This window comes from Panulirus ornatus, chromosome 4 (genome assembly GCF_036320965.1).
Source record: "Panulirus ornatus isolate Po-2019 chromosome 4, ASM3632096v1, whole genome shotgun sequence".
NCBI lineage: Eukaryota > Metazoa > Arthropoda > Malacostraca > Decapoda > Palinuridae > Panulirus > Panulirus ornatus.
Window position 1 is genome coordinate 11,318,883 of NC_092227.1, and position 25,058 is coordinate 11,343,940.

Genomic DNA, 25,058 nt, shown 5'->3' on the forward strand with positions numbered 1-25,058 from the left:
GCTGTCATGTTTAATGCACTGAAACAACAGCTCCCTTTCCACATCCAGACCCCACAAAACTTTCCATGGTTTACCCCAGACGCTTCGCATGCCTTGGTTCAAATCATTGACAGCACGTCAACTCCGGTATACTACATGGTTCCAATTCACTCTATTCCTTGCACCCCTTTCATCCTCCTGTATGTTCAGGCCCCGATCTCTCAAAATCTTTTTCACCCCATCCTTCCACCTCCAAATTGGTCTCCCACTTCTCCTCGTTCCTCCACCTCTGATACATATATCCTTTTTGTCAATCTTTCCTCACTCATTCTTTCCATTCGGGGTGGTGATGGGAATCGCTGAGGGCAGCAAGTATGAATATGTACAGGTGTATATATGTATTGTCTATGTATTTATACATTGAAATATATAGGTATGTATATGTGCGTGTTTGGGTGTGTAAGTATATTCATCTGTATATGGGTGGGTTGGGCCATTCTCTTGTCTGTTCCTTTGCACTACCTCGCTAACGCAGGAGACAGTGACAAAGTAGGTTTGCGGCAGGGTGTGTGATGTCTCCATGGTTGTTTAATTTGTTTATGTATGGGGTTGTTAGGGAGGTGAATGCAAGAGTTTTGGAAAGAGGGGCAAGTATGCAGTCTGTTGTGGATGAGAGAGCTTGGGAAGTGAGTCAGTTGTTGTTCGCTGATGATACAGCGCTGGTGCCTGATTCATGTAAGAAACTGCAGAAGCTGGTGACTGAGTTTGGTAAAGTGTGTGAAAGAAGAAAGTTAAGAGTAAATGTGAATAAGAGCAAGGTTATTAGGTACAGTAGGGTTGAGGGTCAAGTCAATTGGGAGGTAAGTTTGAATGGAGAAAAGCTGGAGGAAGTGAAGTGTTTTAGATATCTGGGAGTGGATCTGGCAGCGGATGGAACCATGGAAGCGGAGGTGAATCATAGGGTGGGGGAGGGGGCGAAAATTCTGGGAGCCTTGAAGAATGTTTGAAAGTCGAGAACATCATCTCGGAAAGCAAAAATGGGTCTGTTTGAAGGAATAGTGGTTCCAACAATGTTGTATGGTTGCGAGGCGTGGGCTATGGATAGAGTTGTGCACAGGAGGGTGGATGTGCTGGAAATGAGATTTTTGAGGACAATATGTGGTGTGACGTGGTTTGATCGAGTAAGTAATGTAAGGGTGAGAGAGATGTGTGGAAATAAAAAGAGCGTGGTTGAGAGAGCAGAACAGGGTGTTTTGAAATGGTTTGGGCACATGGAGAGAATGAGTGAGGAAAGATTGACCTAGAGGATATATGTATCGGAGGTGGAGGGAACGAGGAGAAGTGGGAGACCAAATTGGAGGTGGAAAGATGGAGTGAAAAAGATTTTGAGTGATCTGGGCCTGAACATGCAGGAGGGTGAAAGGCGGGCAAGGAATAGAGTGAATTGGAGCGATGTGGTATACCGGGGTCGACGTGCTGTCAGTGGATTGAAGCAGGGCATGTGAAGCGTCTGGGGTAAACCATGGAAAACTGTGTAGGTATGTACATTTGCGTGTGTGGACGTATGTATATACATGTGTATGGGGGGGGGGGTTGGGCCATTTCTTTTGTCTGTTTCCTTGCGCTACCTCGCAAACGCGGGAGACAGCGACAAAGTATAAAAAAAAAAAAAAAATATATATATATATACACACACACAGACATATACATATATACACGTGTACATAATTCATACTGTCTGCCCTTATTCATTTCCGTCGCCACCCCGCCACACATGAAATGAAAACCCCCTCACCTGCATGTGCGCGAGGTAGCGCTAGGAAAAGACAACAAAGGCCACATTCGTTCACACTCAGTCTCTAGCTGTCATGTTTAATGCACTGAAACAACAGCTCCCTTTCCACATCCAGACCCCACAAAACTTTCCATGGTTTACCCCAGACGCTTCGCATGCCTTGGTTCAAACCATTGACAGCACGTCAACTCCGGTATACTACATGGTTCCAATTCACTCTATTCCTTGCACCCCTTTCATCCTCCTGTATGTTCAGGCCCCGATCTCTCAAAATCTTTTTCACCCCATCCTTCCACCTCCAAATTGGTCTCCCACTTCTCCTCGTTCCTCCACCTCTGATACATATATCCTTTTTGTCAATCTTTCCTCACTCATTCTTTCCATTCGGGGTGGTGATGGGAATCGCTGAGGGCAGCAAGTATGAATATGTACAGGTGTATATATGTATTGTCTATGTATTTATACATTGAAATATATAGGTATGTATATGTGCGTGTTTGGGTGTGTAAGTATATTCATCTGTATATGGGTGGGTTGGGCCATTCTCTTGTCTGTTCCTTTGCACTACCTCGCTAACGCAGGAGACAGTGACAAAGTAGGTTTGCGGCAGGGGTGTGTGATGTCTCCATGGTTGTTTAATTTGTTTATGTATGGGGTTGTTAGGGAGGTGAATGCAAGAGTTTTGGAAAGAGGGGCAAGTATGCAGTCTGTTGTGGATGAGAGAGCTTGGGAAGTGAGTCAGTTGTTGTTCGCTGATGATACAGCGCTGGTGCCTGATTCATGTAAGAAACTGCAGAAGCTGGTGACTGAGTTTGGTAAAGTGTGTGAAAGAAGAAAGTTAAGAGTAAATGTGAATAAGAGCAAGGTTATTAGGTACAGTAGGGTTGAGGGTCAAGTCAATTGGGAGGTAAGTTTGAATGGAGAAAAGCTGGAGGAAGTGAAGTGTTTTAGATATCTGGGAGTGGATCTGGCAGCGGATGGAACCATGGAAGCGGAAGTGAATCATAGGGTGGGGGAGGGGGCGAAAATTCTTGGAGCCTTGAAGAATGTTTGAAAGTCGAGAACATCATCTCGGAAAGCAAAAATGGGTCTGTTTGAAGGAATAGTGGTTCCAACAATGTTGTATGGTTGCGAGGCGTGGGCTATGGATAGAGTTGTGCACAGGAGGGTGGATGTGCTGGAAATGAGATTTTTGGGGACAATATGTGGTGTGACGTGGTTTGATCGAGTAAGTAATGTAAGGGTGAGAGAGATGTGTGGAAATAAAAAGAGCGTGGTTGAGAGAGCAGAAGAGGGTGTTTTGAAATGGTTTGGGCACACGGAGAGAATGAGTGAGGAAAGATTGACCAAGAGGATATATGTATCGGAGGTGGAGGGAACGAGGAGAAATGGGAGACCAAATTGGAGGTGGAAAGATGGAGTGAAAAAGATTTTGAGTGATCTGGGCCTGAACATGCAGGAGGGTGAAAGGCGTGCAAGGAATAGAGTGAATTGGAACAATGTGGTATACCGGGGTCGACGTGCTGTCAATGGATTGAACCAGGGCATGTGAAGGGTCTGGGGTAAACCATGCAAAGTGTGTGGGGCCTGGATGTGGAAAGGGAGCTGTGGTTTTGGTGCATTATTTCATGACGGCTAGAGACTGAGTGTGAACGAATGGGGCCTTTGGTGTTTTTCCTAGCGCTACCTCGCACACATGAGGAGGGAGGGGGATGTTATTCCATGTGTGGCGAGGTGGTGATGGGAACAGTATGAATTATGTACATGTGTATATATGTATATGTCTGTGTGTGTATATATATATGTACATTGAGATGTATAGGTATGTATATTGTCCGTGTGTGGACATGTATGTATATACATGTGTATGTGGGCGGGTTGGGCCATTCTTTCGTCTGTTTCCTTTCGCCACCTCGCTAACGTGGGAGACAGTGACAAAGCAAAATAAATAAATGAATAAAATACATACATATATATATATATATATATATATATATATATATATATATATATATATATATATATATATATATATTCTTTTTCTTTCTTTTAAACTATTCGCCTTTTCCCGCATTAGCGAGGTAGCGTTAAGAACAGAGGACTGGGCCTTTTTTGGAATACCCTCACCTGGCCCCCTCTGTTCCTTCTTTTGGAAAATTAAAAAAAAACGAGAGAGGATTTCCAGCCCCCTGCTCCCTCCCCTTTTAGTCGCCTTCTACGACACGCAGGGAATACGTGGGAAGTATTCTTAATCCCCTATCCCCAGGGATATATATATATATATATATATATATATATATATATATATATATATATATATATATATATATATATATATATATATGTATTTTATTTATTTATTTATTTTGCTTTGTCACTGTCTCCCACGTTAGCGAGGTAGCGCAAGGAAACAGACGAAAGAATGTCCCAACCCACCCACACACACATGTATATACATACACATCCACACACACAACTATACATACCTATACATCTCAACGTATACATATATATACACACACAGACATATACATATATACACATGTACATAATTCATAGTCTGCCTTTATTCATTCCCATCGCCACCCCGCCATACATGAAATAAAAACCCCCTCCCCCCTCATGTGTGCGAGGTAGTGCTAGGAAAAGACAACAAAGGCCACATTCATTCACACTCAGTTTCTAGCTGTCATGTAATAATGCACCGAAACCACAGCTCCCTTTCCACATCCAGGCCCCACAGGACTTTCCATGGTTTACCCCAGACGCTTCACGTGCCCTGGTTCAATCCATTGACAGCACATCGACCCCAGTATACCACAATGTTCTAATTCACTCTGTTCCTTGCATGCGTTTCACCCTCCTACATGTTCTGGCCCCAATCACTAAAATCTTTTTCACTCCATCTTTCCACCTCCAATTTGGTCTCCCACTTCTCCTCGTTCCCTCCACCTCTGATATGTATATCCTTTTGGTCAATCTTTCCTCACTCATTCTCTCCATGTGACCAAACCATTTCAAAACACCCTTTTCTGCTCTCTCAACCACACTCTTTTTTATTACCACACATCTCTCTTACCCTATTATTACTTACTTGATCAAACCACCTCACACCACATATTGTCCTCAAACATCTCATTTCTAGCACATCCACCCTCTTCTGCACAACTCTATCTATAGCCCATGCCTCACAACCATATAACATTGTTGGAACCACTATTCCTTCAAACATACCCATTTTTGCTTTCCGAGATAATGTTCTCGACTTCCACACATTCTTCAACGCTCCCAGAACTTTTGCCCCCTCCCCCACCCTATGATTCACTTCCGCTTCCATGGTTCCATCCGCTGCCAAATCCACTCCCAGATATCTAAAACACTTCACTTCCTCCAGTTTTTCTCCATTCAAATTTACCTCCCAGTTGACTTGTCCCTCAACCCTACTTTACCTAATAACCTTGCTCTTATTCACATTTACTCTCAGCTTTCTTCTTTCACACACTTTACCAAACTCAGTCACCAGCTTCTGCAGTTTCTCACACGAATCAGCCACCAGCGCAGTATCATCAGCGTACAACAACTGACTCACTTCCCAAGCTCTCTTATCCACAACAGACTGCATACTTGCCCCTCTTTCCAAAACTCTTGCATTCACCTCCCTAACAACCCCATCCATAAACAAATTAAACAACCATGGAGACATCACACACCCCTGCCGCATACCTACATTCACTGAGAACCAATCACTTTCCTCTCTTCCTACATGTGCACATGCCTTACATCCTCGATAAAAACTTTTCACTGCTTCTGACAACTTTCCTCCCACACCATATATTCTTAATACCTTCCACAGAGCATCTCTATCAACTCTTATCATATGCCTTCTCTAGATCCATAAATGCTAATTACAAATCCATATGCTTTTGTAAGTAGTTCTCACATACATTCTTCAAAGCAAACACCTGATCCACACATCCTCTACCACTTCTGAAACCCTACTGTTCTTCCCCAATCTTCACCCCGTTAATCAATACCCTCCCATATAATTTACCAGGAATACTCAACAAACTTATACCTCTGTAATTTGAGCGCTCTTTTTATCCCCTTTGCCTTTGTACAATGGCACTATGCAAGCATTCCGCCAATCCTCAGGAACCTCACCATGAGTCATACATACATTAAATAACCTTACCAACCAGTCAACAATACAGTCACCCCCTTTTTTCATAAATTCCACTGCAATACCATCCAATCCCTCTGCCTTGCCAGCTTTCATCTTCTGCAATGCTTTTGCTACCTCTTCTCTGTTTACCAAATCATTATCCCAACCCTCTCACTTTGCACACCACCTCAACCAAATCACCCTATATCTGCCACTCTATCATCAAACACATTCAACAAACCTTCAAAATACTCACTTCATCTTTTTTTTTTTAATACTATTTGCCATTTCCCATGTTGGCGAGGTAGCATTAAGAACAGAGGGCTAGGCCTCTGAGGGAATGTCCCCTCCCCCTCCATTCCTTCTTTTGGAAAACTTAAAAAAAAACGAGAGGGTAGGATTTTCAGCCCCCCGCTCCCTCCCTTTTAGTTGCTTTCTATGACACACAGGGAATATGTGGGAAGTATTCTTTCTCCCCTATCCATAGGGATAGAATATATATTTAAATTTTTTCATACCATTCGCCATTTCCCGCACGTTAGCGAGGTAGTGTTAAGAACAGAGGACTGAGCCTTTAAGGTAATATCCTCACTTGGCACCTTTCTCTATTCCTTCTTTTGGAAAATTAAAATTGAGAGGGGAGGATTTCCAGCCCCCTGCTCCCTTCCCTTTTGTCGCCTTCTACGACACGCTGGGAATACATGGGAAGTATTCTTTCTCCCCTATCCCCAGGGATATATATATTTTCTTTTTTCATACTATTCGCCATTTCCCCATGTTAGCGAGGTAGTGTCAAGAACAGAGGACTGGACCTTTGAGGGAATATCCTCACCTGGCCCCCTTCCTGTTCCTTCTTTTGGAAAATTAAAAAAACCAAGAGGGGAGGATTTCCAGCCCCCCGCTCCCTTCCCTTTTAGTTGTCCTCTACGACATGCAGGGAATATGTGGGAATATTCTTTCTCCCCTATCCCCAGGTATAAGATATATATATATATATATATATATATATATATATATATATATATATATATATATATATATATATATATATATATATATTTTTTAAACTATTCGCCATTTCCCGCGTTAGCGAGGTAGCGTTAAGAACAGAGGACTGGGCCTTTTTTGGAATATCCTCACCTGGCCCCCTCTGTTCCTTCTTTTGGAAAATTAAAAAAAAAAACGAGAGGGGAGGATTTCCAGCCCCCCACTCCCTCCCCTTTTAGTCGCCTTCTACGACACGCAGGGAATACGTGGGAAGTATTCTTAATCCCCTATCCCCAGGGATAATATATATATATATATATATATATATATATATATATATATATATATATATATATATATATATATATATATATATTTCTTTCTTTCTTTCATACTATTCGCCATTTCCCGCGTTAGCAAGGTAGCGTTAAGAACAGAGGACTGGGCCTCTGAGGGAATATCCTCACCTGGCCTCGTTCTCTGTTCCTTCTTTTGGAAAATCGAAAAAAAATGAGAGGGGAGGATTTCCAGCCCCCCGCTCCCTCCCCTTTTAGTCGCCTTCTACGACACGCAGGGAATACGTGGGAAGTATTCTTTCTCCCCTATCCCCAGGGATAATATATATATATATATCTATATATATATATATATATATATATATATATATATATATATATATATATATATATATATATATATACCTTATAGACACGGAGCTTTTCAATTGGTCTTAAACAGTGCAGTAATAGAAGATTTTTCATGTGGGAAGTTTTCTTTTCTGTTAATTATTCATCTGAAAATTGCAATAATTTATAACATTAATGTGTTTTTTTTTTTCATACTTGTTTGCAGTTTTTCAGTTCAGCCAGGAACAAATAAAATAACTGACTTATTTTTTCACATTCACTCTTTAGCTGTCATTTGTAAAGCATCGAAACCAGGGCTCACCATCCACAGCCAGGCCCCACAGACCAATTCTGTGCTTTCCCCTGACCACGTCATATGCCATATGCCCTGAATAAGCCCATTAACAGCAGTTGGCCCCTTCATATTCCACATCTCTCCAATTTGCTATATCCAGTGCATGCTTCTCACCCTCCTGAATGTTCAGGCTCTGACTTCTCAGAGCCTCTTTCAGTCTGTCTTCCATCTCCTTCCTAGTTTTCCTCTCCCTCATACTCTTTTCAATATGAACAATACATAATTGGCCATAAAAGGCTACTACTTTTGTATTGAAAGATGTAGTGAAGTTAGAAGTTAAAGAATGTAAAATCTTTTAACAGCTTCTGAGCCATTCCCAGTGAGTCGGTCATCTTTGCTAACTGAGATTTCAAAACCTCGTCCTCCCAACTACACCAACACTGCTGTTCCTGTTACTACCGTCTCTTCTTCATCTGTACAAGCAGCCACAGGGGGACAAGCAGAGAAAGAAAATCAACCTGATGATGAAGCTGCCAGTAAGAATGTCTTCTGCTTTATTTGTTGCATGCTGAAATAGAACTGAGCTTATTTCAGTTATATTCAGAAGAACCTTATTTCACTGCTTCTCTGTCTTTGTGTGTAGATTATTCAAGGTGATCACCAAGTAATCATTCACTGTCTTGACTTGCTGCTGTTAACTATACCTTTCATTTGCTTTCAAATAATATCAGTTTATCCTTATATGTCTGCCTTTCAAGAAGATGTTTGCCCTTTTCTGCAATGAAGGCAGGGTGGAACATGCAGAATCTTCCTCAGACATTTTGGCCACCAGTCATCTTTATACCTTGAAGATTCAAAGATGCGACAGTAGTGCTTGAAATGTTTACTGCTGGAATCTTCATAATGGTCTAGCTTTAAGATATTTGAAGCAGTTGCTCTTTAATTACATGACCGGAAAATATTGATATGTAAAGAGGATGAATGTTCCTATAACAGGTGTATGCAATGGATACTGAACAAGTGAGGAAGTGGAAATAACAGTTTCAGAAACTTTTCCTCTGTTGAAACTACAAGAGGTATTTTCTGGAGTAAAAAGTCATCTATACATAATCAGGCCAACTTTTTGCTGATAAATCCTGATTTGTTATGCATCATGTATAAGTTGGCCTAAGTTTTTGAAGGAATACCTACCATATACTCTTACTCCACGATAATGTGGTATCATTATGGATATGTTGCATATCTTAACCTGAAACCATTACTTTTACTCATAAATACTTCTACAGTATTACATTCCAGTTGAGTACTTACTCAACTTTAGGAATTAAATCAGAAAAAAAAATTTCGGGTGTAATGATAATGGATTATGTATTTCAAAACATAAGTTGATATCAATTACTACAATAAAACTAATTGCAAGTGGAGAATGTACAGTAGAAATATTTACCACACAACAGAACAAAAACTCTACCTTATGCACACAACTGTAGGCTGAGGGGGGCTTAAGCCTAATCTACACATGGCTTTTGGCTTAGGGGGCTTAATGCCTAGATGCATTTGGTTGTCGGTTGAAGGAGCTTGAGCCAGGTATAGCATAAGTATGAATCTTATGTACACCAGTAATGTGCCTTAATAAATGCATACAGTGGGCTCAATTTATTTTGCAGTATATATATGCTCCCTCTTTTTTTTTTTTTTTTTTTTTTTTACATTGTAGGCTTCAGTCATGGATAAAAGTTCACATCAACTCCAGGCTTTAATTGAAATGTAGAGAAGTTAATGATAGAAAAGTTAATGAAAGAGAAAAAGAAGAGACAAGGGAAAGTATTTATAAATTTTGGAGGAATTGAAAAACCTGACTTTGAAAATGTGTCAGGTGACAGTTGCTAGGAAAGACATGAAAGGGTAGAGAGATTTAGGGGTCAGACTCCTGTATTTTATGATTTAAACCAAGTAGAATTGAATATTGTGAATGTACCACACATTCATCTGCAGAGGGTGAATGAAAGTTTCCCGCAAGGCAGCAGCACAGGCCTTTCAAGAAGGTCAGCCACATTCACTCGCTATTTCATGCTCTACTGCTGTGCTGTATGGTCTTGCACCCTTCTTATCTTGGCGCTACCTCGCTGAAGCAGGGGGGTAGCAGTGCAGTTTCCTGTGGGGGAAGGGTGGCTCTGGAAGGGAGGGCAAATGAGAGTTGGGGTGAGAGAGTATCATTAAATTTTAGGGAGAATAAAAAGACGTTTTGAAAGGAGGTAAATAAAGTGCGTAAGACAAAAGAACAAATGGGAACTTTGGTAAAGGAGGCTGATGGGGAGGTAATAATAAGTAGTGGGGAAGTGAGTAGATGGAGTTAGTATTTTGAAGGTTCTTTGAATGTGTTTGATGATAGAGTGGCAGATAAAGGGTGTTTTGGTCGAGGTGGTGTGCGAAGTGAGATGGTCAGGGAGAATGGTTTGGTAAACAGAGAAGAGGTAGTGAAAGCTTTGCGGAAGATGAAAGCCGGTAAGGTGGAGGGTTTGGATGGTATTGCAGTGGAATTTATTAAAAAGTGGGTGACTGTGTAGTTGACTGGTTGTTGAGGATATTCACTGTATGTATGGTTCATGGTGAAGTGCCTGAGGATTGGCGGAATGCTTGCATAGTGCCATTGTACAAAGGCAAAGGGGATAAAAGTGAGTATTCAAATTACAGAGGTAAAGTTTGTTGAGTATTCCTGGGAAATTATATGGGATGGTATTGATTGGGAGGGTGAATGCATGTACAGAGCATCAGACTGGGGAAGAGCAGTGTGGTTTCAGAAATGGTAAAGGATGTGTGGATCAGATGTTTGCTTTGAAGAATGTATGTGAGAAATACTTAGAAAAACAGATGGATTTGTATATAGCTTTTATGGATCTGGAGAAGGCATATGATAAGAGTTGATAGAGATGCTCTGTGGAAGGTATTAAGAGCATGTGGTGTGGGAGATAAGTTGCTAAAACCTGTGAAAAGTTTTTATCGAGGATGTAAGGCATGTGTACAAGTAGGAAGAGAGGAGAGTGATTGGTTCCCAGTGAATGTTGATTTGCGGCAGAGGTGCGTGATGTCTCCATGGTTGTTTAATTTGTTTATGGATTGGGTGGTCAGGGAGTTTTGGAGAGAGGGGCAAGTATGCTGTCTGTTGTGGATGAGAGGGCATGTTAAGTGAGTCCTTTGTTGTTCGCTGATGATACAGCGCTGGTGGCTGATCCGGGTGAGAAACTGCAGAAGCTCGTGACTGAGTTTGGTAAAGTGTGTGAAAGAAGAAAGCTGAGAGTAAATGTGAATAAGAGCAAGGTTAAGTTCAGTAGGATTGAGGGACAAGTTAATTGGTAGGTAAGTTTGAATGGAGAAAAACTAGAGGAAGTGAAGTGTTTTAGATATCTGGGAGTGGATTTGCAGCGGACAAAACCATGGAAGTGGAAGTGAGTCACAGGGTGGGGGAGGGGGCGAAGGTTCTGGGAGCATTGAAGAATGTGCGGAAGGCGAGAATGTTCTCTCAGAGAGCAAAAATGGGTATGTTTGAAGGAATAGTGGTTGCAACAATGTTATATGGTTGCAAGGCATGGGCTATAGATAGGGTTGTGTGGAGGAGGGTGGATGCATTAAAAATGAGATGTTGAAGGACAATACGTGGTGTGAGGTGGTTTGATTGAGTAAGTAATAAAAGGGTAAGAGAGATGTGTGGTAATAAAAAGAGTGTGGTTGAGAGAGCAGAAGAGGGTGTATTGAAATGGTTTGGTCACATGGAGAGGTAAGAGGTGGAGAGAAAGAGAGAAGTAGGAGACCAAATTAGAGGTGGAAGGATGGAGTGAAAAAGATTTTGAGCGACCTGAGCATGCAGGAGGGTGAAAGGCGTGCAAGAAATAGAGTGAATTGGAACGATTTGGTATACCGGGGTCGCCATGCTGTCAATGGGTTGAACCAGGGCATGTGAAGCATTTGGGGTAAACCATGGAAAGTTTTGTGGGGCCTGAATGTGGAAAGGGAGCTGTGGTTTTGGTGCATTACACATGACAGGTAGAGACTGAGTGTGAACAAATGTGGCCTTTGTTGTCTTTTCCTAGCGCCACCTCGCGCACATGTGGAGGGAGGGGGTAGTTATTTCATGTGTGGCGGGGTGATGACGGGAATGAATAAGGGCAGACAGTATGAATTGTGTACATGTGTATATATGTATGCGTCTGTCTGTGTATATATATATATATGAATATGTTGAGATGTATAGGTATATATATATATGTGTGTGTGGACATGTATGTATATACATGTGTATGTGGGTGGGTTGGGCCATTCTTTCATCTGTTTCCTTGTGCTGCCTCGCTGACGCGGGAGACAGTGACAAAGTATAATAAGTAAATAACGCTACCTTGCTAACGCGAGAAATGGCGAATAGTTTGAAAGAAAAGAAAAAAAGAAGATATATATATATATATATATATATATATATATATATATATATATATATATATATATATATATATATATATACCTATATACATTTGAAAGAAAAGAAAAAAAGAATATATATATATATATATATATATATATATATATATATATATATATATATATATATATATATATATATATACATACATACCTACACAGCTTTCCATGGTTTACCCCAGACGCTTCACATGCCCTTATTCAATCCACTGACAGCACGTCAACCCCGGTATACCACATCGATCCAATTCACTCTATTCCTTGCCCTCCTTTCACCCTCCTGCATGTTCAGGCCCCGATCACACAAAATCTTTTTCACTCCATCTTTCCACCTCCAATTTGGTCTCCCACTTCTCCTCGTTCCCTCCACTTCCGACACATATATCCTCTTGGTCAATCTTTCCTCACTCATTCTCTCCATGTGCCCAAACCATTTCAAAACACCCTCTTCTGCTCTCTCAACCACGCTCTTTTTATTTCCACACATCTCTCGTACCCTTACGTTACTTACTCGATCAAACCACCTCACACCACACATTGTCCTCAAACATCTCATTTCCAGCACATCCATCCTCCCTGTGCACAACTCTATGCATAGCCCATGCCTCGCAACCATACAACATTGTTGGAACCACTATTCCTTCAAACATACCCATTTTTGCTTTCCGAGATAATGTTCTCGACTTCCACACATTCTTCAAGGCTCCCAGGATTTTCGCCCCCTCCCCCACCCTATGATCCACTTCCGCTTCTATGGTTCCATCCGCTGCCAGATCCACTCCCAGATATCTAAAACACTTTACTTCCTCCAGTTTTTCTCCATTTAAACTTACCTCCCAATTGACTTGACCCTCAACCCTACTGTACCTAATTACCTTGCTCTTATTCACATTTACTCTTAACTTTCTTCTTTCACACACTTTACCAAACTCAGTCACCAGCTTCTGCAGTTTCTCACATGAATCAGACACCAGTGCTGTATCATCAGTGAACAACAACTGACTCACTTCCCAAGCTCTCTCATCCCCAACAGACTTCTTACTTGCCCCTCTTTCCAAAACTCTTGCATTCACCTCCCTAACAACCCCATCCATAAACAAATTAAAATTCTGGGAGCCTTGAAGAATGTGTGGAAGTCGAGAACATTATCTTGGAAAGCAAAAATGGGTATGTTTGAAGGAATAGTGGTTCCAACAATGTTGTATGGTTGCGAGGCGTGGGCTATGGATGGAGTGGTGCGCAGGAGGATGGATGTGCTGGAAATGAGAAGTTTGAGGACAATGTGTGGTGTGAGGTGGTTTGATCGAGTAAGTAACGTAAGGGTAAGAGAGATGTGTGGAAATAAAAAGAGCGTGGTTGAGAGAGCAGAAGAGGGTGTTTTGAAATGGTTTGGGCACATGGAGAGAATGAGTGAGGAAAGGTTGACCAAGAGGATATATGTGTCGGAGGTGGAGGGAACGAGGAGAAGAGGGAGACCAAATTGGAGGTGGAAAGATGGAGTGAAAAAGATTTTGTGTGATCGGGGCCTGAACATGCAGGAGGGTGAAAGGAGGGCAAGGAATAGAGTGAATTGGAGCAATGTGGTATACCGGGGTTGACGTGCTGTCAGTGGATTGAATCAGGGCATGTGAAGCGTCTGGGGTAAACCATGGAAAGCTGTGTAGGTATGTATATTTGTGTGTGTGGATGTGTATGTATATACATGTGTATGGGGGTGGGTTGGGCCATTTCTTTCATCTGTTTCCTTGCGCTACCTCGCAAACGCGGGAGACAGCCACAAAGCAAAAAAAAAAAAATATATATATATATATATATATATATATATATATATATATATATATATATATATATATCATACACATCCCCCATTTTCAGTGTTAATGAGGTAGCATAAAGAACAGATGACTGAGCCTGAGAGGGAAAGTCCTCACTCCCTTTTTCTGTCCTTTTTTTTGAAAAGTAAAAATTGGATGGGAGGATTTACAGCCCCCCCCCCTCCCTTTTTTTGTCACCTAATACAACACACAGGGAATACATGGGAAGTATCCTTCCTCCCCTCCTCGTAGAAGGTGACTAAAAGGTGAGGGACTGGGGGACTGGAAGTCCTCCCCTCTCATTTTTAATTTTCCAAAAGAAGAAACAGAGAAGGGGGCCAAGTGAGGATATTCCCTTTAATGCTACCTCACTAATGTGGGAAATGGTGAGTGTGTATGAAAAAAATATACATGTATTTCATACATACATACATATTCGCCGCCATTTCTCACATTAGTGAGGTAGCGTTAAGAACAGAGGACTGAGCCTTAAAGGGTAATATTCTCGCTTTGCCCCTTCTTTGTTCCTTCTTTTGGAAAAGTAAGAACTGGAGGTGAAGATTTCCAGCCTCCCATTCCCTCCCCTTTTAGTCGCCCTTTATGACACGTAGAGAATATGTGGGAAGTGTTCTTTCTTTCCTGTCCACATGGATAATATATATACAGGTACACCACCAGTTTTCTGGCAACTGATGGTTCAGCACCTCCTTTAGTCTGGACAAAATTATGAGAGAACTTGAAATTACATCAGCCACCAGACTAGTGTAAAGGGGCGGCCACAGTTGGCGTTGTGTGTAGGACGCACTTATTTACATTCTTTACACTGCTGTCGTTGGTGGTGATACCACAATTCTGTGAGATTCTTAGTTTATTTTGCTGAAATTTAACCCTAGCTATGGCTTCTAAGACATATGAGAGTGTCAGTCATGGTGTCAAATGTAAACACCAGTCCATATCAATCCAGGATAAAGTAGAACTGTTGGCATCTACAGTATAGGTTCACTAACTGTTTATGATATAAAGAAGCAAAGGAAGAAAATATTGAAATTCTATGCAGACAGCAATGCCAAGAAGCAAATGACGATTAGAAAAACTATGAAAGATGGTAAGAGTACTGAGCATGATCGAGTGATGATGGAAAGGTTTCGACAGCATCAAAGTGATGGATTGGACTTGTCAGGTAGCATGATAATGGACCAGGTTAAGTTGTTCCATACAGAACTTAAATTACAACATGAGCGTGACTATAGTGAAGGATGGCTTCAAAGATTCAAGAAGCGTCATGGAATTTCCATGAATAAAGTGTGTGGAGAAAAGTGGTCTGCAAACCATGAAGGAGCTGCCAAGTATGTGGATGAATTTGCAAAACTCGTAGCTGACGAACACCTTATTCCTGAGCAGGTGTATAATGCAGATGAAACTGCATTATTCTGGCAATGCACACCTAGGAAAACACTAACAACAGAAGACGAAGAAGACCCCACAGGATTCAAACGGGCATACCTAGGGAAAACAGCGCCCATGGCAAGCACTAAAATTGCACCCCTCTCCAAACATATGACACCAATGTTCTTTATTTTTATTACCTCTGCCAAGATTATGTTTTTACTGGCGTTTGTTTGACTTTTATGAACAAATTTTGATGAAATTTTCAGGAAATGTCTGAAATGACACAAGGACCAATTGATTAGATTTTGGGAGTGATCCGAATCATTGTCTGGATCCAGGACGCCATTATGGAAATATCAATTTTTGTGAATAATTATTGAACCAATAATGATATCATTGTGATTCCAAATGTCAAAGATATGTTTTCATGGTCAAGAAATCTAAATCTTTAAGATCCAAATCATTGTCTGGAACCAGGACACCATTACGCCACTGGTGCCCCCCTTCAAGTGGCGCCCAGGGCACCTGCCATACCCTAGATACACCACTGGATTCAAACAGTCTAAGGACAGACGTATCATCTTAGGGCGCTTAAGCATTTAATATTTGTTTAATCTAAATTTCTAGCAGTCCATGGTATACTTTAGACATATGGAAGATGTATAATTAGTGGGTTAGAGGTGGGTTGATGAATTATTATCAAGTGACCATGGATGGTCCGGCAAAATGGTTAATCCAACAAGGCTTTGGAACCATGAGTGCCGGAAAATCGGTGGTGTACCTATATATATATATATATATATATATATTTATTTATATTTATTTATTTATTATACTTTGTCGCTGTCTCCCGCGTTTGCGAGGTAGCGCAAGGAAACAGACGAAAGAAATGGCCCAACCCCCCCCCATACACATGAATATACATACGTCCACACACGCAAATATACATTATATATATTATTTATTTCATATATCATACTTTGTCGCTGTCTCCTGCGTTAGCAAGGTAGCGCAAGGAAACAGATGAAAGAATGGCCCAACCTACCCACATACACATGTATATACATACACGCCCACATACGCACATGTTCATACCTATACATTTCAACATATGCATACATATATATCTTTCTTTTTTCTTTCAAACTATTCGCCATTTCCCGCATTAGTGAGGTAGCGTTAAGAACAGAGGACTGGGCCTTTGAGGGAATACCCTCACCTGGCCCAATTCTCTGTTCCTTCTTTTGGAAAATTAAAAAAAAAAAAAAAAAACGAGAGGGGAGGATTTCCAGCCCCCCGCTCCCTCCCCTTTTAGTCGCCTTCTACGACACGCAGGGAATACGTGGGAAGTATTCTTTCTCCCCTATCCCCATATATACACAGACAAATACATATATACACATGTACATATTCATACTTACTGCCCTCATCCATTCCTGTCGCCACACCACCACACGCGAAATGGCACACCCCTCCCCCATGTGTGCGCGAGGTACTGCTGGGAAAAGGCAACAAAGGCCACGTTCGTTCACACTTAATCTCTAGCTGTCATGTATAATGCACCGAAACCACAGCTCCCTTTCCACATCCAGGCCCCACAAAACTTTTCATGGTTTACCCCAGATGCTTCACATGCCCTGATTCAATCCATTGACAGCACATCAACCCTGATATACCACATTGTTCCAGTTCACTCTATTCCTTGCACGCCTTTCACCCTCCTGCATGTTCAGGCCCCGATCGCTCAAAATCTTTTTCACTTCATCCTTCCACTTCCAATTTGGTCTCCCACTTCTCCTCATTCCCTCCACCTCTGAAACATATATCCTCTTTGTCAATCTTTCCTCACTTATTCTCTCCATGTGACTAAACCATTCCAATACACCCATTTCTGCTCTCAACCACACTCTTTTATTACCACACATTTCTCTTAACCTTTCATTACTTACTCGATCAAACCACCTCACTCCACATATTGTCCTCAAACATCTCATTTCCAACACTTCCACCCTCCTCTGCACAACCCTATCTATAGCCCATGCCTTACATCCATATAACATTGTTGGAACTACTATTCCTTCAGACATACCCATTTTTGCTCCGAGATAATGTTCTCGCCTGCCACACATTCTTCAGCGCAGTGTGGTTTCAGAAGTGGTAGAGTGTGGATCAGGTGTTTGCTTTGAAAAATGTATGTGAGAAATACTGAGAAAAACAAAGTGATTTGTATGTAGCATTTATGGATCTGGAGAAGGCATATAATAGAGTTGATAGAGATACTCTGTGGAAGGTATTAAGAGTATATGGGGTGTGAGTCAGTTTGCTAGAGGCAGGGAAAAGTTTTTATCAAGGATGGAAGGCATGTATATGAGTAGGAAGAGAGGAAAGTGATTGGTTCTCAGTGAATGTCGGTCTGCGGCAGGGGTGCGTGATGTCTTCATGGTTGTTTAATTTGTTTATGGATGGGGTGGTGAGAGGTGAATGCAAGAGTTTTGGAGAGAGGGGCAAGTATGCAGTCTGTTGTGGATGAGAGGGCTTGGAAAATGAGTCAGTTGTTGTTCGCTGATGATACTGTGCTGGTGGCTGATTTGGGTGAGAAACTGCAGAAGCTGGTGACTGAGTTTGGTAAAGTGTGTGAAAGAAGGAAGCTGAGAGTAAATGTGAATTAAAGCAAGTTTATTAGGTTCAGTAGGGTTGAGTGACAAGTCATTTGGGAGATGAGTCTGAATGGAGAAAAACTGGAGGAAGTGAAATGTTTTAGATATTTCATTTCCAACATATCCACCCTCCTCAGCACTACCCTATCTATAGCTCGTGTCTTGCAACCATATAACATTGTTACAACCACTATTCCTTCAAACACCCATTTTTGCTCTCCGAGATAACGTTCTCGCCTTCCACACATTCTTCAACACTCCCAGAACCTTCGCCCCCTCCCCCACCCTGTGACTCACTTCCACTTCCATGGTTCAGTCTGCTGCAAAAATCCACTCCCAGATATCTAAAACACTTCACTTCCTCCGGTTTTTCTCCATTTTAACTTACCTCCATATCAACTTGTCCCTCGACCCTACTGAACCAAATAACCTTGCTCTTATTCACATTTACTCTCAGCTTTCTTCTTTCACACACTTTACCAAACTAAGTCACCAACTTCTGCAGTTTCTCACCTGAATCAGCCACCAGTGCTGTATCATCAGCGAACAACAACTGACTCACTTCCCAAGCCCTCTCAGCCGCAACAGCCTGCATACTTGCCCCTCTCTCCAAAATTCTTCCATTCACCTCCCTTACAACCCCATCCATAAACAAATTAAACAACCGTAGAGACATATCGTACCCCTACTGCAAACTGACATTCACTGGGAACCAATCACTTTCCTCTCTTCCTACTCTCACGCATGCCTTACATCCTTGATAAAAACTTTTCACTGCTTCTAGCAACTTACCTCCCAAACCATATACTCTTAATACCTTCCACAAAGCATCTCTATCAACTGTATTATCTACCTTCTCCAGATCCATAAATGCTACATACAAATCCATTTGTTTTTCTAAGTATTTCTCACATAGGTCCTTCAAAGCAAACACCTGATCTACACATCCTTTACGACTTCTGAAACCACACTGCCCTTCCCCAATCTGATGCCTGTACATGCTTCTACCCTCTCAATCAATACCCTCACATATAATTTCCCAGGAATATCCAACAAACTTATACCTCAGTAATTTGAACCCTCAGTTTTATCCCCTGTCCCTTTGTACAATGGCACTGTGTCTTTTGCCAATCCTCAGGCACTTGAACATTAACCATACATACATTGAATATCCTTACCAATCAGTTGACAACACAGTCACCCCCTTTTTTAATAAATTCCACTACAATACCATCCAAACCTGCCGCATTGGGATAGGGGAGAAAGATTACTTCTCACTTATTCCCCGCCTGTTGCAGAAGGTGACTAAAGGGGACAGGAGCAGGGGGCTAGAAACCCACCCCTCCTTTTATTTTGACTTTCTAAAAGGGGAAACAGAAGGAGTCATGCATAGAGTGCTCATCCTCCTCAAAGGCTCAGGTTGGGGTGTCTAAATGTGTGTGGATGTAGCCAAGACAAGAAAAAAGGAGAGACAGGTAGTATGTTTGAGGAAAGGAACCTGGATGCTTTGGCTCTGAGTGAAATGAAGCTCAAGGGTAAAGGGGAAGAGTGGTTTGGGAATGTCTTGGGAGTAAAGTCTGAGGTTGTTGAGAGGACTATATCTGCCAGTTTATCATCAAACACATTCAACAATATTCCAAAAACATTCACTCCACTTCCTTCTCACTTCATCACTACTTGTTATTACCTCCCCATTTGCCCCTTCACTGAAGTTCCCATTTCTTCTCTTGTCTTACACACTTCATTTACTGCCTTACAAAACATCTTTTTTTTTTTTTCCAAAATTTAATGAGACTCTCTCACCCCAGCTCTCATTTGCCCTCTTTTTCACCTCTTGCACCTTTCTTTTGACCTCCTGCCTCTTTCTTTTATACATCTCCCAATCATTTGCACTACTTGCAAAAATCGTATAAACACCTCTTTCTTCTATTTCACTAACAATCTTGCCTCTTCATCCCACCACTCACTACCCTTTCCAATCTGCCCACCTTCCACCTTTCTCATGCCACAGGCATGTTTTACGCAAGCCATCACTACTTCCTTAAATACATCACATTCCTCCCCCACTCCCCTTATGTCATTTGCTCTCAACTTTTTCCATTCTGTTCTCAATCTCTCCTGTTACTTCCTCACACAAGTCTTCTTTCCAAGCTCACCTACTTTCACCACTCTCTTCACCCCAACATTCTCTCGTCTTTTCTGAAAACCTCTGCAAATCTTCACCTTCACCTCCACAAGATAATGATGAGACATCCCTCCAGTTGTCCCTCTCTGCACATTAACATCCAAAAGTCTCTCTTTCATGCACCTATCAATTAACATGTAATCCAGTAACACTCTCTGGCCATCTCTCCTACTTACATTCGTATACTTATGTATATCTCTCTTTTTAGACCAGGTATTCCCAATCACCAGTCCTTTTTCAGCACACAAATCTACAAGCTCTTCACCATTTCCATTTACAACACTGAACACCCCATGTACACCAACTATACCCTCAACTACCACATTACTCACCTTTGCATTCAAATTACCCATCACTATAACCCGGTCTTGTGCATCAAAGCTGCTAATACACTCACTCAGCTGCTCCCAAAACACTTGCTTCTCATGATCTTTCTTCTCATGACCAGGTGCATAGGGACCAATAATAACCCATCTCTCTCCATCCACTTTCAGTTTTACCCACATTAATCTAGAATTTACTTTCTTACATGCTATCACATACTACCTATCCATCCCTTTTTCTATTCTTGGTTACATCCAGTCACATTTAGACACCCCAATCTGAGTCTTCGAGGAGTATGAGCACTCCTGGCATGACTCCTGTTTCCCCTTTTAGAAATATAGATACAAGGGGGTGGGTTTCCAGCCCCCTTTTGTCACCTTCTACAATATGCAGGAATACATGTGAAGTATTCTTTCTCCTGTATCCCCTATATATATATATATATATATATATATATATATATATATATATATATATATATATATATATATATGTGTGTGTGTGTGTGTGTGTGTGTGTGTGTGTGTAAGTCGAGAACATTATCTCGGAAAGCAAAAATGGGTATGTTTGAAGGAATAGTGGTTCCAACACACGTCCACACACGCAAATATACATACCTACACAGCTTTCCATGGTTTACCCCATACGCTTCACATGCCCTGATTCAATCCACTGACAGCATGTCAACCCCGGTATACCACATCGATCCAATTCACTCTATTCCTTGCCCTCCTTTCACCCTCCTGCATGTTCAGGCCCCGATCACACAAAATCTTTTTCACTCCATCTTTCCACCTCCAATTTGGTCTCCCACTTCTCCTCGTTCCCTCCACCTCCGACACATATATCCTCTTGGTCAATCTTTCCTCACTCATTCTCTCCATGTGCCCAAACCATTTCAAAACACCCTCTTCTGCTCTCTCAACCACGCTCTTTTTATTTCCACACATCTCTCTTACCCTTACATTACTTACTCGATCAAACCACCTCACACCACACATTGTCCTCAAACATCTCATTTCCAGCACATCCATCCTCCTGCGCACAACTCTATCCATAGCCCACGCCTCGCAACCATACAACATTGTTGGAACCACTATTCCTTCAAACATACCCATTTTTGCTTTCCGAGATAATGTTCTCGACTTCCACACATTCTTCAAGGCTCCCAGGATTTTCGCCCCCTCCCCCACCCTATGATCCACTTCCGCTTCCATGGTTCCATCCGCTGCCAGATCCACTCCCAGATATCTAAAACACTTTACTTCCTCCAGTTTTGCTCCATTCAAACTTACCTCCCAATTGACTTAACCCTCAACCCTACTGTACCTAATAACCTTGCTCTTATTAGGTAGGTATATATATATATATATATATATATATATATTTTTTTTTTTTCAAACTATTCGCCATTTCCCGCGTTAGCGAGGTAGCGTTAAGAACAGAGAACTGGGCCACTGAGGGAATATCCTCACCTGGCCCCCTTCTCTGTTCCTTCTTTTGGAAAATTAAAAAAAATTGAGAGGGGAGGATTTCTAGCCCCCCGCTCCCTCCCCTTTTAGTCGCCTTCTACATCGCATATAACATTGTTGGAACTACTATTCCTTCAGACATACCCATTTTTGCTCCGAGATAATGTTCTCGCCTGCCACACATTCTTCAGCGCAGTGTGGTTTCAGAAGTGGTAGAGTGTGGATCAGGTGTTTGCTTTGAAAAATGTATGTGAGAAATACTTAGAAAAACAAAGTGATTTGTATGTAGCATTTATGGATCTGGAGAAGGCATATAATAGAGTTGATAGAGATACTCTGTGGAAGGTATTAAGAGTATATGGGGTGTGAGTCAGTTTGCTAGAGGCAGGGAAAAGTTTTTATCAAGGATGGAAGGCATGTATATGAGTAGGAAGAGAGGAAAGTGATTGGTTCTCAGTGAATGTCGGTCTGCGGCAGGGGTGCGTGATGTCTTCATGGTTGTTTAATTTGTTTATGGATGGGGTGGTGAGAGGTGAATGCAAGAGTTTTGGAGAGAGGGGCAAGTATGCAGTCTGTTGTGGATGAGAGGGCTTGGAAAATGAGTCAGTTGTTGTTCGCTGATGATACTGTGCTGGTGGCTGATTTGGGTGAGAAACTGCAGAAGCTGGTGACTGAGTTTGGTAAAGTGTGTGAAAGAAGGAAGCTGAGAGTAAATGTGAATTAAAGCAAGTTTATTAGGTTCAGTAGGGTTGAGTGACAAGTCATTTGGGAGATGAGTCTGAATGGAGAAAAACTGGAGGAAGTGAAATGTTTTAGATATTTCATTTCCAACATATCCACCCTCCTCAGCACTACCCTATCTATAGCTCGTGCCTTGCAACCATATAACATTGTTACAACCACTATTCCTTCAAACACCCATTTTTGCTCTCCGAGATAACGTTCTCGCCTTCCACACATTCTTCAACACTCCCAGAACCTTCGCCCCCTCCCCCACCCTGTGACTCACTTCCACTTCCATGGTTCAGTCTGCTGCAAAAATCCACTCCCAGATATCTAAAACACTTCACTTCCTCCGGTTTTTCTCCATTTTAACTTACCTCCATATCAACTTGTCCCTCGACCCTACTGAACCAAATAACCTTGCTCTTATTCACATTTACTCTCAGCTTTCTTCTTTCACACACTTTACCAAACTAAGTCACCAACTTCTGCAGTTTCTCACCTGAATCAGCCACCAGTGCTGTATCATCAGCGAACAACAACTGACTCACTTCCCAAGCCCTCTCAGCCGCAACAGCCTGCATACTTGCCCCTCTCTCCAAAATTCTTCCATTCACCTCCCTTACAACCCCATCCATAAACAAATTAAACAACCGTAGAGACATATCGTACCCCTACTGCAAACTGACATTCACTGGGAACCAATCACTTTCCTCTCTTCCTACTCTCACGCATGCCTTACATCCTTGATAAAAACTTTTCACTGCTTCTAGCAACTTACCTCCCAAACCATATACTCTTAATACCTTCCACAAAGCATCTCTATCAACTGTATTATCTACCTTCTCCAGATCCATAAATGCTACATACAAATCCATTTGTTTTTCTAAGTATTTCTCACATACGTCCTTCAAAGCAAACACCTGATCTACACTTCCTTTACGACTTCTGAAACCACACTGCCCTTCCCCAATCTGATGCCTGTACATGCTTCTACCCTCTCAATCAATACCCTCACATATAATTTCCCAGGAATATCCAACAAACTTATACCTCAGTAATTTGAACCCTCAATTTTATCCCCTGTCCCTTTGTACAATGGCACTGTGTCTTTTGCCAATCCTCAGGCACTTGAACATTAACCATACATACATTGAATATCCTTACCAATCAGTTGACAACACAGTCACCCCCTTTTTTAATAAATTCCACTACAATACCATCCAAACCTGCCGCATTGGGATAGGGGAGAAAGATTACTTCTCACTTATTCCCCGCCTGTTGCAGAAGGTGACTAAAGGGGACAGGAGCAGGGGGCTAGAAACCCACCCCTCCTTTTATTTTGACTTTCTAAAAGGGGAAACAGAAGGAGTCATGCATAGAGTGCTCATCCTCCTCAAAGGCTCAGGTTGGGGTGTCTAAATGTGTGTGGATGTAGCCAAGATAAGAAAAAAGGAGAGACAGGTAGTATGTTTGAGGAAAGGAACCTGGATGCTTTGGCTCTGAGTGAAATGAAGCTCAAGGGTAAAGGGGAAGAGTGGTTTGGGAATGTCTTGGGAGTAAAGTCTGAGGTTGTTGAGAGGACTATATCTGCCAGTTTATCATCAAACACATTCAACAATATTCCAAAAACATTCACTCCACTTCCTTCTCACTTCATCACTACTTGTTATTACCTCCCCATTTGCCCCTTCACTGAAGTTCCCATTTCTTCTCTTGTCTTACACACTTCATTTACTGCCTTACAAAACATCTTTTTTTTTTTTTCCAAAATTTAATGAGACTCTCTCACCCCAGCTCTCATTTGCCCTCTTTTTCACCTCTTGCACCTTTCTTTTGACCTCCTGCCTCTTTCTTTTATACATCTCCCAATCATTTGCACTACTTGCAAAAATTGTATAAACACCTCTTTCTTCTATTTCACTAACAATCTTGCCTCTTCATCCCACCACTCACTACCCTTTCCAATCTGCCCACCTTCCACCTTTCTCATGCCACAGGCATGTTTTACGCAAGCCATCACTACTTCCTTAAATACATCACATTCCTCCCCCACTCCCCTTATGTCATTTGCTCTCAACTTTTTCCATTCTGTTCTCAATCTCTCCTGTTACTTCCTCACACAAGTCTTCTTTCCAAGCTACTTTCACCACTCTCTTCACCCCAACATTCTCTCGTCT

General features: G+C 41.7%; 1 protein-coding gene across 5 annotated transcripts in view; it reads left to right on the plus strand.

Annotated features, from left to right (window-relative positions):
• LOC139765852 (uncharacterized) overlaps nucleotides 1-25,058 on the plus strand; it is a 323,832-nt gene that overhangs the window by 288,154 nt on the left and 10,620 nt on the right. For 4 of the 5 annotated variants that reach the window (XM_071693707.1, XM_071693717.1, XM_071693698.1 and 1 more), the window contains one exon: nucleotides 8,207-8,380. The exons of the other annotated variant lie outside the window; for it this stretch is intronic. In XM_071693707.1, coding sequence (XP_071549808.1) covers nucleotides 8,207-8,380 — 174 coding nt within the window. The remainder of the gene's footprint in view (nucleotides 1-8,206; nucleotides 8,381-25,058) is intronic. 5 annotated transcript variants of the gene reach the window in all.